This window comes from Leopardus geoffroyi, chromosome B3 (assembly GCF_018350155.1).
Source record: "Leopardus geoffroyi isolate Oge1 chromosome B3, O.geoffroyi_Oge1_pat1.0, whole genome shotgun sequence".
In the NCBI taxonomy this organism is placed as follows: Eukaryota; Metazoa; Chordata; class Mammalia; order Carnivora; family Felidae; genus Leopardus; species Leopardus geoffroyi.
In genome coordinates, this window is record NC_059337.1 from 85,003,264 (window position 1) to 85,019,680 (window position 16,417).

Consider the following 16,417-nt stretch of genomic DNA (forward strand, 5'->3'; position numbering starts at 1 on the left):
AATTTACTTTTAATACCTTTCTTTTACCATCATTCTTCATTCCAAACTAAGTAATTTTAGACAGTGTCGATCCACTGAACTGAATCTTAAGATCTCTTTCTCTTTCAAAAGATTCAACCTAGTCTATATAATTTTCTTCTTTGATAGGTGTTTTATATTAATTTTGAAACGGCTCTAAGTTTTTTGGTAATATTATTTTTATAATGGCAAATTACATGATGACAGGAATGGAAAGTTTAATTTTATCAACTAAATCTCAATTGAGATTTAGTCTTTTTTTTTTTCCCCCAAATAAATTAGGCCAGAAAAGGACTACTATGCCTTTTAAACTTATTTAATATAAAGAACACTTATATATCATAATAAGAATTTGAAGGCTTCTTGGGATGAACTTCAAGTACATTGTATTCTTTTTTCCTGTTCCCTTGAACACCATTCAAATAGTCATCTTTGTATTTCAGGTGCCCAGTACAGTGCGAAGCACACCACAGAATAACTATCTGATGAATTAAGATATTCAATAACAATGCAAAACATTACAAAATACAAAGACACACCATTTCATCAGCTCAGTAGTACTATTTTTTTCATGCTGAGAAACAAAAAAGGTCAATACAACAAGGTGTAACTAATTTCAACCAAGGGGGTGGTTCTATTATTAGTTATTTTTATCCCAGAACCAGTGTTAGTGTTTCATGCAGACCTGGGTTAGTAAGTATAATTCTGGAAGAAATTTAGTGACAATTTCTGAAATGTTTAGTATGAATGAGGGCAGTGTTAAGTTTGCTTATTGTTTGAGTTACAAGCTTAGCACTTGCTAATTTTTTAAAAAGGAAATGGGGGAAGAACAAAGGGTGTTTTGGTTGACACTTTGTCTTACCTTCAGATAAACAGAACTGATATTTAATGATCTAAAGAGGGAAAATAAAATAAATGAAACAATCATAAGGAGTGCAAAGTATTACAGAATAGGAAGGCCATGAGTCATTTATTTTCTTAATGATTTTTTTCAAAATTAGTTAACTGTAAAAATGCAGTACCCTCTTATAATCTTTAAATATTATAAAATAATTTACTGTACCAAGTACTTCTAAACCTAGACAATTATTTAACTTTATTTGTAAAATGAGAGATAAGGCAATATTCCTGGCCATAAAATTTGATCCTCTAAAGTTGAGAGAGAATGTGTACTCAACTTGTATTTCTTTTACAGATACTTCAGTAATGATCCCATGAAACACAACAGTCACTGTCCAGTAGCTCAGATAAAACGTGGTGCATGTACTTTTATGAAGATTGTTGACTTTTAATGGAACTGCACTTAGGTCAAAAAAAGTATACATTAAATTTATAGGCCAAATTCAAATATTAAATAATGAAAATGTTTCAATGATGAAATTTATTTAAGTTTTCTATTTTAAGAGTTTAGAACAAAAGGGTATTGCATTTCAAGTTCCATTAATGACAAGTAACTAAAACTTGCTTTTAATCTTACCGGCATCAGATGGTAAATGATGGTAGGGAGCTGGAGAAAAAACCTGTGCTGCAAAATCTTCAAATGTCGTTGGTTCTAAATGATGCTGGACAATTGTTTGCAAGTATCGTGCTCTCTCCTCATAGCTGATTTCCTTCAGTTAAGGATGTACTTAAAATGCAGCTTACATTGGAAAAGAACAGATCTTATCAAAAAGGACTGCTATGATTGCTAAGCCATTACTTCTTAATTATTCACTATTCTTGCGTACCACTTAAAAGTATGGCTTTTTAAAGAGTAAAAAATACAGTTTTTAACATAAGTTTACTCTTCAGGATACCATATAAATGGCAGCTTAACCTGGAGACATTTATTAGGAAAGAATACTACCACTAAACTGTTGGAAGAATGAAGGGAACCATGTACTTGAGAAAGGATTCAACTGCTATCAGGTCAGCCTCGGCTCATTTTATCTTGTTAAATCGGCTTCAATCTACAGATTTGCTCTGAATAGCCACACAATAAACATTAGAATGCTGTTTAAAATACTGTTTGAAATTCTCTATTTTTCATTTGTAAAGACTTATTGTGAGAAATTCCTGCATATCTTCTTCTTTTTCTAAAATCCCTACATTTTCCCAACAATTGTTCTCATTTTGAATGAAGGACTACTGTTGCTGTAATCCTCGAATAACTCCATGGGGTTAAGATAAATACATAGTTGAATCTGTATGTCAGGAAAAAATATCTAGTCAATTATAAGACTGAAACAAGCAGGAATATTTGCAAAGAGTCCACGGGACTCCTAAATACTGTCTAACAAAGCATCTACAGGGCACTGACACTGACAGAAAAATACTGTACTTCCCTTTCACCACATTTTCTTCTCTGATATTATTGACAAGCAACCAGTACCTTGAAGTGTTGTTGCTTTTGAACAACCCACTCCAGGCTTCCTGTTTCAGCAGGCCTGATTGTGCTGTTAGCACAGAGAGGGCGAGAAAGAGAGAGAATATTTCTGTTGTTCACGAAAGCAACTATGGAAATGGCTGTCAAAATGTAGAGCAGCAGGCAGCAACATACAATTATCAGGAAAAACTCACATGCTGACTTCGTGTCGTATAGTTCCTGAACTGAGAAATCAGTTAACCTTTCTTCTACAACTTTCAGAAGTTTTCCCACTGTACTGTTTGTGCTATGTTGATAGGCTTTATATAAGACATTTATAGACGTATAAAGCTAATAAAAATTTGCCTTTTAGTTTTTCTTCATTGTTTTCTAAAACCCATTTTAATATTTTTCCTCAAAATTCTTTATTCTTTTTAAAAATTGCTACTCAATTACTGTAGTTCTACATTTCTAGAAATTGTAGAACAAGTCTACAACCAAGACCAAGAAAAAAAATTGTAAGGAAGATAATTTGAAGTGGTAATTCAATTGGAGATAACACAGCCAGTTACATCTATAAAAGGTTATTGATTAAGAAGAAGAAAAAAGCTAAGAGTTAAAGGTAAGATTATATTCAGTAGGTACTTAGACTGTGATGTCTTTTGCCCTCCAAATGGCTTAAGTACTTTTTCTTGCATTACAATTTATTTTGTGCATTAAATATTGAAATAATCTGAATTCCGATTTCTTGCAATCCATTATTTTCAGTTCTGTACAGTGGGACTGAACTTTGAAAAGAATTCTTCTCAAATGGGTAGCAACAGAAGAAGATGCTATATTAAATGATCAGTGGAAAGGATTTTATGGAAGAATCATGTAGGTATTTTTGAATGTTAACTTAGAAAAGTAATATAGGCACACTTTTAAAAGGAGGTATATGGTTATAAGTGGAAGAGGATATAACTGATGGTTCAATCTAAATAATACCACATATCTCACAACTTGTTGGAAAGTACTTTTTTCATTGGGGGAGATTCACAGCTGCCGAATTTTCTGCAGTTAATAGAGTCCTTTGATTCACAGCAGTGCCCCTTGTACAAAAAATACTGGCCTTTGTGTATTACCAGAAACTAATTTTCTATTTGGCTGAAAAGGGAAAAATGGGGTTATTGCTTCTCCCTCCTACAGAGCTTTTCATTATGCCTGATGCACTCAACTTCTAAGCTCTTCTGAGAAAAAAAATAACTGAAGAGGCAAGAGGTAGAAAAATGAGCTTGTTAGCACATTAGAAGTGAAGTATCTTGGTGGGCCCTAGAAATTCCCAGTGGTGTGTTAACTTATCACTCTATGCATGCTGGCACTGATAGTCTCCCAATTGATCACTCTCTTTTCGCACCAAAGGTGCTGCCAGGAAGCAAAGGCTGAAGGCCCACAGGAGAACAGTCTGCTATCAAAACAAGCTGTTTTTAAAAGTCTGCTTGAATGGGTAAAATGCTTCATGAAAAGTAGGGTGGAGACACCTACCTGCTTTTAAAATGCTCTACTTTCAGAGGGCCTATAAATGAAATATTTTACTTTATCTTATTATATTTACACAAGAATTAGGCAGGAAGAAAGCAAATGTTAATATTTCTAAAGCCAGGAGAATATTTCCAATGTAGTAAAATTTATTAAAGCAAGAAATGAATATCTACGGAAAATACATTTGCAGTGTAATTCTATTTCACTATACAAAACTCTGAAGAAACCCAAATATAAAGCTATACAAACTAAAATTATCCAGCTATAATGTATTCATTTTGTATAAAAACACATGATGTATTTATTTAATGTATTTAATCTTCATTAAGTAAAATGATGCTTTCTAAAAACGATTTTTAATAATTCAAGTCTAGGTGGCAGAGTGAAAACAATCATTAATGGTTGAATTTAAATGAAAAACTGCAGCATGTATCACATGTTAGGCAGGCTAATGTCTGAAAGTTTCCTTTTTTTTTTTTTTTGGTAACTTTTTTTTTTTTTTTCAACGTTTTTATTTATTTTGGGGACAGAGAGAGACAGAGCATGAACGGGGGAGGGGCAGAGAGAGAGGGAGACACAGAATCGGAAACAGGCTCCAGGCTCTGAGCCATCAGCCCAGAGCCTGACGCGGGGCTCGAACTCACGGACCGCGAGATCGTGACCTGGCTGAAGTCGGACGCTTAACCGACTGCGCCACCCAGGCGCCCCTTGGTAACTCACTTTGTAAAGGCTAAATATTCTTTATAATTTTCCAAGTTTGATGTAGCCAGATTAACAACAACATCAAAACAAACTAACTTAATCTACAGTACTTACATTTTCCCCCCTTTCAGAAAATATATATTAAGGAGACACAAGGAACTTTAACACTTAAACCACAGTTCGAATGTATAAACAGGATGTTTTATGATTGAGATGATGATAAAGTTAAACACAGTGCTGTTAGCATCTGCAATGGCAACCATAATCTAAAGCCATTAATTCCTATATCTCCTCATAATAGATTAGAACACTTATTCCTTAAAAGGCAACTCTCTAGGGAAGAGTTATTAGTACCTATAAATTGGGTGACATACACAAACTTGACGGCTAGCAAAAACAGGATAGCTCAAGCTATATTCCTATTGTGAGTGCATGGTGCCATTGCCATTGAAATTAAAAAACTGAAATGGGTGAGATAAAAAGGGAATGGTAAACAAATTCAAAACACAATTTAAAGTACAAGTTTAAGTTGAATTAAGGTTTTGTTGTAAATTTAAAACAACCTAAGCCAAAACTAGCTAACAAAAAGCCATTTGATGAGGGAGACTTTTAGCTGGTAGGAATCTTTAATACAGAACCAGCCAATCAAAAGAAATAACACACAGGTGCTGCAATCAGCAATATAATTATCCACTAATCCTCCTTCCTTCTACTTTCTGCAAAAGCAGAAAAAGGGGGAATATTACTATTCTAAAATTAATAAAGGGAACCAAACATTTTCTGTAGTATAAATACTTTAAACCTAATCTGTGCTTAACATTATTATTCATTTTAAGTAACTACTTTTGATTCTAAACTTACATATGAAATTATTTATGGCTCTGTGTCACTGTATCAAGACCAGCTGTCAAGAACTAGGGTTCAATTTCTGCCTGGTCCTGGAAAGAGATGCATGAATTCTCCGTGCTGCAGTTTTTCTATATGTTAAATGGGGATACCACCACCTGCTCCTATTTATGTAATAAGGATACTGAAGATAAAGGATATAAATATAGGGTAACCCAAAAGTCCCCCTACATCTGTGCTGAAAATGGTTTTTCTGGCTTTTGGCTCAAGTCTTTGTAAATAGCAGGTGCTGTCTCCCTGAGGGCAATTTTCAATGTCTGTTTACGAAATATACCTGTATTTATGCACGAGAACTCTGATAATATTTCTTGTTTGTGGTATGTACTGAAGGCCTTTTGACCTATTTTGATGAGAGGAAACGGATTTCTCATGAGAAAAAAATATGAAGAAAAGCTACTGCAGGAGGATAATACATTTTTCAATTTTACTAATGTACAGGGATGATATATGAAAGGTAGATTTTTTTTTTTTTTAAGTTTGAGAGAGAGTGTGCGCAGGGTAGAAAGAGAGGGATGAAGAGAGAATCCCAAGCAGGCTCTGTACCATCAGCACAGAACCTGACATGGGGCTCGAACTCATGAACCGTGAGATCATGACCTGAGCTGAAATCAAGAGTCAGATGCTTAACTGACTGAGCTACCCAGGCGCCCCAAAAGGTAGATTTGGTTTTGAAGAAGCAACAACCCTTCATTCTCTACAATTTTCTTAATATGATTCTGAACTGCTTTTACTGTTAGAAAAGGCAAAACTTTCAGGGTGCCTGGGTGGCTCAGTTGGCTAAGCATCTGGGATTCTTGACTCTGGCTCAGATCATGATCCCAGGGTTGTGGGATGAAGCCCCGCATCGGACTCCGCACTGAGTGTGGAGCCTGTCTGAGATTCTCTTCCTCTCTCTCTCTGTCCCTCTCCCCCACTAGCTTGCTTGCTCTAGATAGCTAGCTAGCTAGCTAGCTAGATAAGGGCAAAACCTTCAGTTGTGTGATCACTACTTTCATGGCATGGCCAATAGATTTTACAAACATTTAGCTCAACTGTAATTTGTGACTAGTCTCAAAAAAAATGCAAGTGTGTATGTATACATTATAATGCACATAGGAAAAATATGAAGCATTTTTCACAAAAAGGAGTAATGAAAATTATAATTGTAAACATATATATGAGACCTATCACCACTTAATTTCCTCTTAAGTTCAGATTTAAGGTTTTCTTTCCTAAACAAGATAAAAAAATATTGGCTCCTTTTAAAGTGAAGGCAAAGTATGGAATGTTTATATCTGTACTCAATATCACAGCCTCAGGGATTTAAGGCCCATTCTGAAATTCCTAATTTAGTTAAGCACTTGCCTGCACTCATATATTTCTGTGATTTCTTTGCTGTTTTAGCACATAGGAATTTTATTTCCTTTTTTTGTATAGATTTTCCCAAGAACAGAGGGAGGAGAATTCTGCCTATTAAAAAAAATTGGAGAGTACTACATATGATACTCACCACATTTCTAAGATGGCTGGTAGATTGAAGTTGGCTATGGTGAAAGTTTTCACATCATAGGACTCGACAAATGCCACAAATCAGGGCTTCCTCCCTTCTTTCAGCACCAGTTACTAAACAACAAGTATGCTCCTGCCACTTCCTCCCCCCGTCCCCCTCCCCGTGTAAGATTCATGCCCAATGCAGGGCTTGAACTCACAACCTTGAGATCAAGTTCCTGAGCTGAGATCAATCAAGATCAAGAGTCAGACGCCTGACAGACTGAGCCACCCAGGCACCCGCCCCCTCCCAAGTATGCCTTTGTCTTTGTGCTTGTTCTCCTAACAAACTAGCAGGGAGACTAATGTCATGGGGCCAGAGGCCATGTCTTTTATTATCTTTCTATATCCAGCACCTAACACAAGACCAGAAGTACTTGATGTTTATAAATTATAGAAGGAATGAATAAAGTTTTCACAGTCGATTAGAAGACTGTTATGCAAACAACCCCTTCCCTGAACCCCAATTTAGATCTCCAGAAGCAAAACCTTTTGGGGCCAATATAGTTGGGACTTTCCTAAGATTGGATTTACAGACAGAGTTTGAATCCTTGTGAGAAAGTTTGGTTCCATCCCACCCTTGATCTTGCTGACCTTCTCTGGAAGAAGAAAAAGTGAATAAAATACAACATATATATACATAAGGTATAACATTAAGAAAAAAGAAAACTAATAAAAAAAATCATAATTGTTAAAGAAGAAATCCTATAAATCTTGAAAGTAATTACAACTCATTACAATTTAGCACTGAAATGTTTTACCCCATTGGTTGTGACAACTTTTTAAATTTAAAGAAATCTTTGGGGTGCCTGGGTGGCTCAATTGGTTAAGCATCCAACTCTTGGTTTTGGCTCAGGTCATGATCTCATGGTTCGTGAGTTTAAGCCCTAGCTGGCCTCAATGCTGACAGTGCAGAGCTTGCTTGGGATTGTCTCTCTCTCCCTCTCTCTGCCCCTCCCCTGCTTGTGCTCTCTCTCTCTCCCAAAATAAATAAACTTAAAAAAAAATCTTCAAATTTTGCATAAATTCTACAATGGTATGAGACAACAAATTTAGTTAATAAACTATTTCTATTCATTTCAATGGCCATCTGTAAAGAAAGGAGAAAGGGAAGAAATGTCAAGAAAATCTCTGTAGATAAAAATCAGCGAAGGGTAATTTCAAAACCATTTTAGGCAGATTTCCAAAACTGCTCTGGCACACTATAAGAACACAGGTAATAACACCTTTTAAAAATAATACTCAGAATTTTAAATATTTAGGTTTTTAAAAAGACTATCTTGAGAGGCATGCCAGGGCATCATTTATTGAGAGTATTTTGGGACAGTCCGAACTAGAGGAAGTATACAACAATCATCTACCAACATTTCTTTCAGTAAGCTTAGCAAAATCATTATAAAACGTTTATTCACAATAAGCCTTCCCTGGATGGAGAATACAAACATAGATTTGCTCAGAAAAACAAAGCTGCTGATATGTAGAGTCAGCATTAGAACTTTGGTCATTTAATAGTCCAGTGCTCTTTTCTATATCCAATCTCAATGATTTCAGTTTTGTATGGAGAAAAGAAAGGTATAGGAAGCATTTTAGTTAGTTCAAGTATGGCCAACAAAATGTTAGCTTAAATTTGAGGACTGGCAATTTTTGAAAGATGTTTATATACAAGAACTTATATATAATACATAAAAATTCTTGGCACACTCTAATAAAAATGAGAAAGTAAACCACATTTGGCTTTTTAGTTCAAAAAGGCCCTGAAATATCTTCAAATATTCTGAAGCGATGTCCTTACACAGGGTCTTAGAGAAATAATGAAAAATAATTTTATTGATATAGGATATATGTAGATATATTTTGCAAGTACATCTCAAGGACCGTGTGGCTAATTTATTTGCAGTAATAAAGGGGCATGTTTTCTTGAAATATACAGGGCAATTAAGTATCCCATGAACTATTTACTAGGCATGGCTCACCTATAAGATGAAAGTAATATACTTGCTTACATTATAAAGCATCTGGTAAATTAATAGTCCATTTCTTTCTTACAGTAGCTAATTTCATCAAGAAACATGCAGTGTAGCTCATATTCAGTAAAAATAAAATTCCAATAGAACAAATCTTGGTATTAATATTGTTTATTTGTACTATGTTAATAGAAATTCTTCTGAAAGTCTGCAACAGGTCATAACAAATTATTGTGTATGATTTTTATGATGCATTATATTAATCAAATTCTTTAGTAGTTGCCACTACGCAATGAGGGAAAAGCTGTGATTTGTCAAAGTAGACAAAGCTGGGCTTTAATCCATCCTTTTAACCATACTGCCAAGTCTATATTGTTTTCACTGCGTCTCAATTAGGAGACAGGCAGGACACCTGGTACTTCTTTATCTAAGTCCCATGGGCTGCCAGATGACTCAAAATCCTTAACAGGTGCTAAGGCAGTGTGAGGATAGTCCTATTATTGAAAGCTGGAGTTGAATAAAATTTGGACCATATATAATTGCTCATAAATCAGCCAATTACTAAATGAAAACATTAAGTAAAAAGTTGATAAGCCCAATTCTACCAAAGTTCATGTAAATACGTTTAAAAAGATTAACCTTAAATAAATAGGATTAAAAATTTAAACCTCCCTAAAGGTTCTAAAAATCCTTCCTGATTTAATAATCCAATAATCACTGATGGTTTCTAAAAAGCACTAATATGATTATGGAATATGTGTATCTATTCCACTTTCATGAAAGTTGTATGAAGTAAAACATCTAAAAGAACAACTAAGTTACCTAGATTTCAAATTTAATATGAAGTTAAAATTTTAGACTTTCATTCTTGGTAAGATGTACTTAAAAATGTTATCGTACATAATAACAAGACTTTCACAGTCAACAGAACTGCTTCAGAATCACAAGTATTAGATTAAGAGTTTAAAAAACATTGGGGGATGACTAGAAACAATCTGTATTGTTCCTTTTGGGAACAAAAATTTCAATACATTAAAGTTGAGGAAATGAACTTACGTGTTTGAACTAAATACTAAACTTGGACTCTTGTTAGAAGACTGCAAAAGGGAAAAAAATTACTAAATAAGTGAAATTTTACAGTGTACAATTACTTACGTGTTATCTCTCCCTAAATATGTACTAACTTAATTAAGATTTTGTTTAAATGCTGTAATTATCAGGAGTACAGAAAAAGTGATTTATTATCATGGTAAGTAGTTACAAAGTACAACAAACTGTCATTTAAGACTGTGTCATAGAATCTATGATAAACAGTATATTGGCTTAAACTAATGCACTATATGCCCCTAGGGAATGATGGGCTTAGAGACTGGACTTTAACATCAAAATCTACCCATTAATCTTGACTTAAATATAATCTACTCTGCAGTAAAAGGAAGAATGGGCATTCAATGAATTACTGGTTTTGAAATACTGCACTGGTGTCCATTTACTAAAAGCATTTAAGGGGACATGAGGAGATGGACCACTAGTACCTTTTACAGACTGTTACCATTTCACAAAACATGCATTTGATTTTCCACCAACTTAGCAAGAGCATCCCATTAAAAAAAAATTATAAACTAAAAAAGTTTTCTGAAAATATCTCTCTGATCCTTTTAAAGGACATGTTGTTGCATAAGGTATAATATTGCAATATAATTTGGTCACCTTAAGTTCAGATGAAATAATCATCTATGGAAATATACTGTAGGCCTAAAAAAGCTCTAATTTTTTTTTAGGATTGGTTGTAGATCATTGTTTCTTTGCATCAGAACCACCAACTGCTTGATTTGACTGACCAGAAAATGCAAACACCAAGAGTAGTGTTTATACAAATATCATGGCCCACAATGCTTCTTAAAAAGGGAAACCCTCGTATTTTTAAAGATACTCAAAACAGACTTCAAGGAGAGAGAACCAGGAGTGACTGAAATAGTTACCAGCTACCCATTTAAATAATAAATCTGGTATTTAACCTTAAGATTTGCTGACTAGTTTTCTATAATGATTATTTTAGCACTTGCAATTGTTATGCATAAGATTAATTTGCATTTCTACATTATACAGCTTATAGGTATTCAGATGATATTTGGGAATTCTAAAAAGCATAGTATAAAGGAAATTAACTTTATCTGATACATTAATTGTGGTGGTTTTTAATCCATTTTCCCTTCTTTTAAATTCAAAAAAAATTTTTGTGAAGATTAAAAAAATATAGTTTGTATCTAAACATAAAAATATCATAAAGCTAAACTGACTTTTGCTCTGCTATAATCTGGTGGGTTTAAAATAGATAATGGCATGTTAACAAGGCATTACTCCAGGTGGTTGCTTAAATATATTTATTTGCTTTCTTTTTGATAGTAGGTATGTGCTAAATAAAAGTCAACACTCCTATCAAGACAGTAAATGTAGAAACATCAGTTCTACAACAGCTATTTTTGCTCCTTCTCTTTTCTGAACAGCAATTAGTAAAGCAACCCCTTCCCCTCCTCCCTAGTGCTGTCAAGCTGTTCAGAGCAGTTTGCAACTCGACAATGGTACCATTGTGAATGCTCTCTGGGCTTCCTTCCCACAGAGAGTTAAATGGGCAGTTCCTGCTGCCCATGATTGGTGTCCAGTGAAATAATACTCAAGAGCCAGGTTTTATCAGCTTCACGCCAAAGAAGTGAAGCCAGGGAACCCAAGCCTTCATATCATACTGGACCATATGCCAACCCTGATGGCCCCAAAGGTTTATCACTAAGAATCAGGATCCATCATGTCCCTTGTGAAATTTCACTTCACATACCTTATGTGAAATGCAAAGCTTCACTAAAAACCGAACCTTCTTTACAATTGGCATGAACAGATGGACGGTAACAGTGGTTTGGCAAGCAAAAGTTAAGATTTAAATAGGCTGTATTCTAGTGTTTGAGAGGAAAAAGCAGTTAGAAGAAAATGGGGGAGATTTGTGACCCATAGTTTAATTTTAATTCCATTATTGAGTTATTAAAAATTCAATGGCAAAAGCCCTTATGTTTAGTAAAAGGAAAAGAATGGATTAAAAGCACTGCAATTCCTATGTCAAACAAGGTTAAAGACTAATTTCAGCTTTACATCCTTCATTCTTTGCTATCTGAAATCCCCAAATAGCATCTAAATCTGTTTTTATATTAAACAAAGACTAAAATAAAACTTGTAAAATATGTAGTAGGTGTAGTGAATGATAATATGAACATACCAGTGCACCTTAATCACCAATCAAAAAAAAAAAGTAAGGGTTTAACAGAGAAAAAAAAAAATCCCTGTTCTATCACAGGTAAGAATTTAATAAAGATGGAAGTAAAGAAACTTCAAGTTCTATGATTTTTTATTTTTTCTTTATTTATTTTTGAGAGAGAGAGAGAGAGAGAGAGAGAGAGAGAGAGACACACACACACACACACACAGGGACAGGAGGAAGGGAATCCCAAGCAGGCTCCACGCTGTTAGTGCAGAGCCCAGTGTGAAGCTTGATCCCACAAACTGTGAGATCATGATCTGAGTCGAAATCAAGAGTCTGCTTAACTGACTGAACCACCCAGGCGCCCCAAGTTTTGTTATTTTTAAAGACTTTTTGCTCAATACCCAATAGAGTTCTCTACCTTCTTTCTGTTACACTATGATATGAACCAGTTGTTAAGACTGGCATATGTAGGGGCGCCTGGGTGGCTCAGTCAGTTGAGCGTCAGACTCTTAATTTTGGCTCCTGTTGACTTGCGGTTCATGGGATTGAGCCCCACACTGGGCTCTGTGCAGACAGCACGGAGCCTGCTTGGGATTCTCTGTCTCCCTTTCTTTCTGCCCCTCTCCCACTCATGCTCTCTCTCTAAACAAACAAACAAAAAAAGGTTGGCATATGTAGACCACACTGCCACTCTGGATTCGACAAAGCAGGTAAGAGATGGTGAGGCGCTTTCCTTTCCTTTGCTATTTTTGTTGTGAAGCCAATGTACTATCAGACTAGGATAAAAAAAAAAAAAACCAAAAAATCAAAAAACACTTCATTCATCAGTAACAAAGTATAATAATGTGTAAAAGCACAACAATGTATAAAAGTACTTTACAGGAAAAGTGTAAAGAAGGCCTGTTATGCAAAAATATAAGTCTATCATATAACAAGATTATGAAAATCTCAAGTGCCTTTTTGAAATGGCAGATATGTGTAAATATTATCAAAACACTTAGAGAACTTCTTAGTCTCATTAAGAAAAATACTAGTTATTAGCCTGGCAATTACTGTATACTTAAGTATAAAAATACTTTAAATAATAATCTAACTTATTTTAGAAAGGCTTTACTATAAAAGGAAAATACATTCAAGCTGTGCTCTGCTATTCAAGAGGTGAAAATTATATAAAAGCAGAAGGAACTGTCACCTTAGACACCGGCTGTTATATTTTTGGTAGTAACATTAAAAAATCAAGTTTATGGTTTGGTTTTGATTTTTCTGCTTGACTACATTTTCTAGTTTTGACCTCAGCTGCCATTACTCTTCCCTTTGTTTTTTTTTTTTTTTTTAAATTTTTTTTTAATGTTTTATTTATTTTTGAGACAGAGAGAGACAGAGCATGAACGGGGGAGGGGCAGAGAGAGAGGGAGACACAGAATAGGAAGCAGGCTCCAGGCTCTGAGCCATCAGCCCAGAGCCCGACGCGGGGCTCGAACTCACGGACTGCGAGATCGTGACCTGAGCTGAAGTCGGCCGCTTAACCGACTGAGCCACCCAGGCGCCCCTTCCCTTTGTTTTATATCACCTGGTAGTGAGGAACTCCTTGTGTTTCTTAGCCACATTACACTTTTATCCCTTCATGCCTCAGTAAAACCATTCCTAATTCTTCCTCCCTACTATCCTCTCCCACTGTAATAAAATTAATCATCTTTACCATCTTATTTTGTAGGTATCACTATTGCTGGACTCCTCATCAGAGGGCATTTCATTCATTCACTCATTCTTTCATCCATCTACCTATCCCCATACCTACCTACTCACCCACAGGGCTCTCTCTTTCTCCTGTACCAGACTGTAAGCTCCATGAAAGCAGTAACTATCTTGCTACCCCTAGCTTTTCTCTCACACCACTTCCCATATAGAAGGTAGTCAATAAATACTTGGTGAAAAAAAATGAAAGATCCAAAATTGCTTTTTTGGGATGAAGAAATATAGACTTTTTCTTTTTTCCCTTACATGAACAAGGTTGGATGCCATTATCAGATGCCATTCAACTTCTATTGAGATAATCACTTTTCCCCCCCTTTTATGACTTATTTCATAGATTTTTATTTATTTCTGAAAGGATCTTAAACATACTTAGTCATTGCTGTTGTTCAATATAGCTTTTTTTTTTAATACTTAAATTTGTCATTGGTGTATTGAATGTTTTTGGTAGAGAATAACAATTGAAAATATCTGTATAATTAATACAATGATAATAGAAATAGAAGTTGGTCATATACTGAAGTCATTTTTGTGAGCTCCCATTGTTTAAATATAGGAAAAGTAATTATTATTGGTCTACATTAGTAAAATGATAATCTCTAGAGAACATTAAGATGCTATTTTCAGACATTGGTTCAATTCTATAGAATAAGTTTCATTATTATCAAAAATTCATTATGTATCAGAGAGATTTATATTTACTGCTTTTATATCTTTTTGAAAGGACAAAGGCAGATTAGCTAGACCTAAACTAACACCTTTAAAGGTATACAATAAAATATTCCCACACTGACTGTAAGGAAGCCTCTCAAAATACCACTAACATCATCAATAGGCCCTTATTGCTATTCCTTAAAAAGAACAGCTGAACAAATTAAAAGTGATACAAGAATACATTAGAGTCATAATAGAAATGTTGCACATATCCAGGGTTCCTGTGTAAATAATTACTCTGTGTGCATACATAGACTATAAGGTTTGGCAGTAAAATCCAGGTCAGGGGAGAGGGATGCTTAATTACAAGCTTAAAAAAAAAACAATCTTCAATAGCAGTGCCCATGTCTTTAACACAGGAGACTGAAGCCGGCTCCCATGACAGAGCACATTGTTAAGTAAATAAGTACCTTTGTCAGCTCTTGGAGAGTTCCTACTACAATGATTAATATCAAAGGCACAAGGGCTGCAAGCACTTCAAAAGCCACAAAACCTGGATCACTTAGTGGATAAGGCATTTTATTTAAAGAACCATTTTCTCTTTTTTGAAGTATGAATGACCATAATCATAAATCTTAGAGTTTGTAACAAATAACCAGTTTGTCCATGAAGTTTAAGACTTTCGTTTAGAAAGTAGGTAGAATGAATGGCACTTACAAGATATTGAGGGCTCCTAATGGAATGAATCAGTGACGTAGGTGGTGCAAAGGTTTAAGTAAAACTAAAGACCTCAGTAATATGTACACTCCTACCGCCACCCCCCACAGCTCTCCTGTGGCTGCTGCCTTCCTTGCCATTCAGCAGCAAGTATAAGCCTTCAGGACTACAGCCATGGCTGCCTTCCTCCTTGGGGGCTGTGTGTGAGGGACACCAAATCGTACTCTTCCTAAGACGATATCTGTCACTTCATCAAGACACAAGTGTCTTAGCTCCGTTTTCTCCTTGACAGATCTTGCCTTCCCTCCCCTTCCTCTGACTTTAATAAGTGGATGGAAAAACCTCACTGATTATTGATCTCTGATCATTTTCATTAAACCACATGTTCTCTAATAAAAATATAATGATGAATCAGTCAAAATACAGCACTCTTGTGTCTACCCTATTCTGGCTTGGTCATGTTATCAGATAGTTTCTATTGCTCTTAGGTTTCCAGCATGCTCTTAGAGTTGTAGCCTAGGCTAATATAAACCACAAATTATAACAACAAAAACAAAGAACTTGTTTTTAAAAGTACATTGGGAAATGAGTAGAAATTTTGTTAAAAGGAAAAAATGAATAGTTAATCTACCCATGAATAATCTACCCATGAATCCATCTACCCTACCCTGTACTATTACCCAAATTGCTAGCCACTTACTGCTGTGCTGAAAGTCAGTAAAACCAGTTTAAGTGAGACTCTATGTGCACACACATGGTAAGTCCTATAACAAATGTTTTAAGACTAGAAGGAAATCTTTTTTTTTTTTTTTTTTTTTTTTTTTTTTTTACAAAGTTACTTTGGGTCATACAGAATGAGTATATTAGGTGGAAGACAGTAGAGAAGAGCATTCTTGGGGCAAAAACAGAGAAAAAGAGAAGGGCATTTAGGGATGATAAATATGGTCTAGCTAGACCCATGTAGGGTGTCCTGGGTGTCAGTGTGGTGGGAGATGAGCACAAGGATGGGGGGGGGCAGAGCTGGAAGGAGTACAGGTATGTTTGACAAAACTACAGTGAGAA

General features: G+C 35.1%; 1 protein-coding gene across 12 annotated transcripts in view; it reads right to left on the reverse strand.

Annotated features, from left to right (window-relative positions):
• RALGAPA1 (Ral GTPase activating protein catalytic subunit alpha 1) overlaps positions 1-16,417 on the reverse strand; it is a 281,757-nt gene that overhangs the window by 8,430 nt on the left and 256,910 nt on the right. For 11 of the 12 annotated variants that reach the window (XM_045450711.1, XM_045450709.1, XM_045450708.1 and 8 more), the window contains one exon: positions 1,496-1,620. In XM_045450711.1, the coding sequence (XP_045306667.1) occupies positions 1,496-1,620 (125 nt within the window). Of the gene's footprint in view, positions 1-881; positions 912-1,495; positions 1,621-16,417 lie in introns of those variants that run through there. The other variant, XM_045450712.1, reaches the window with a different exon arrangement.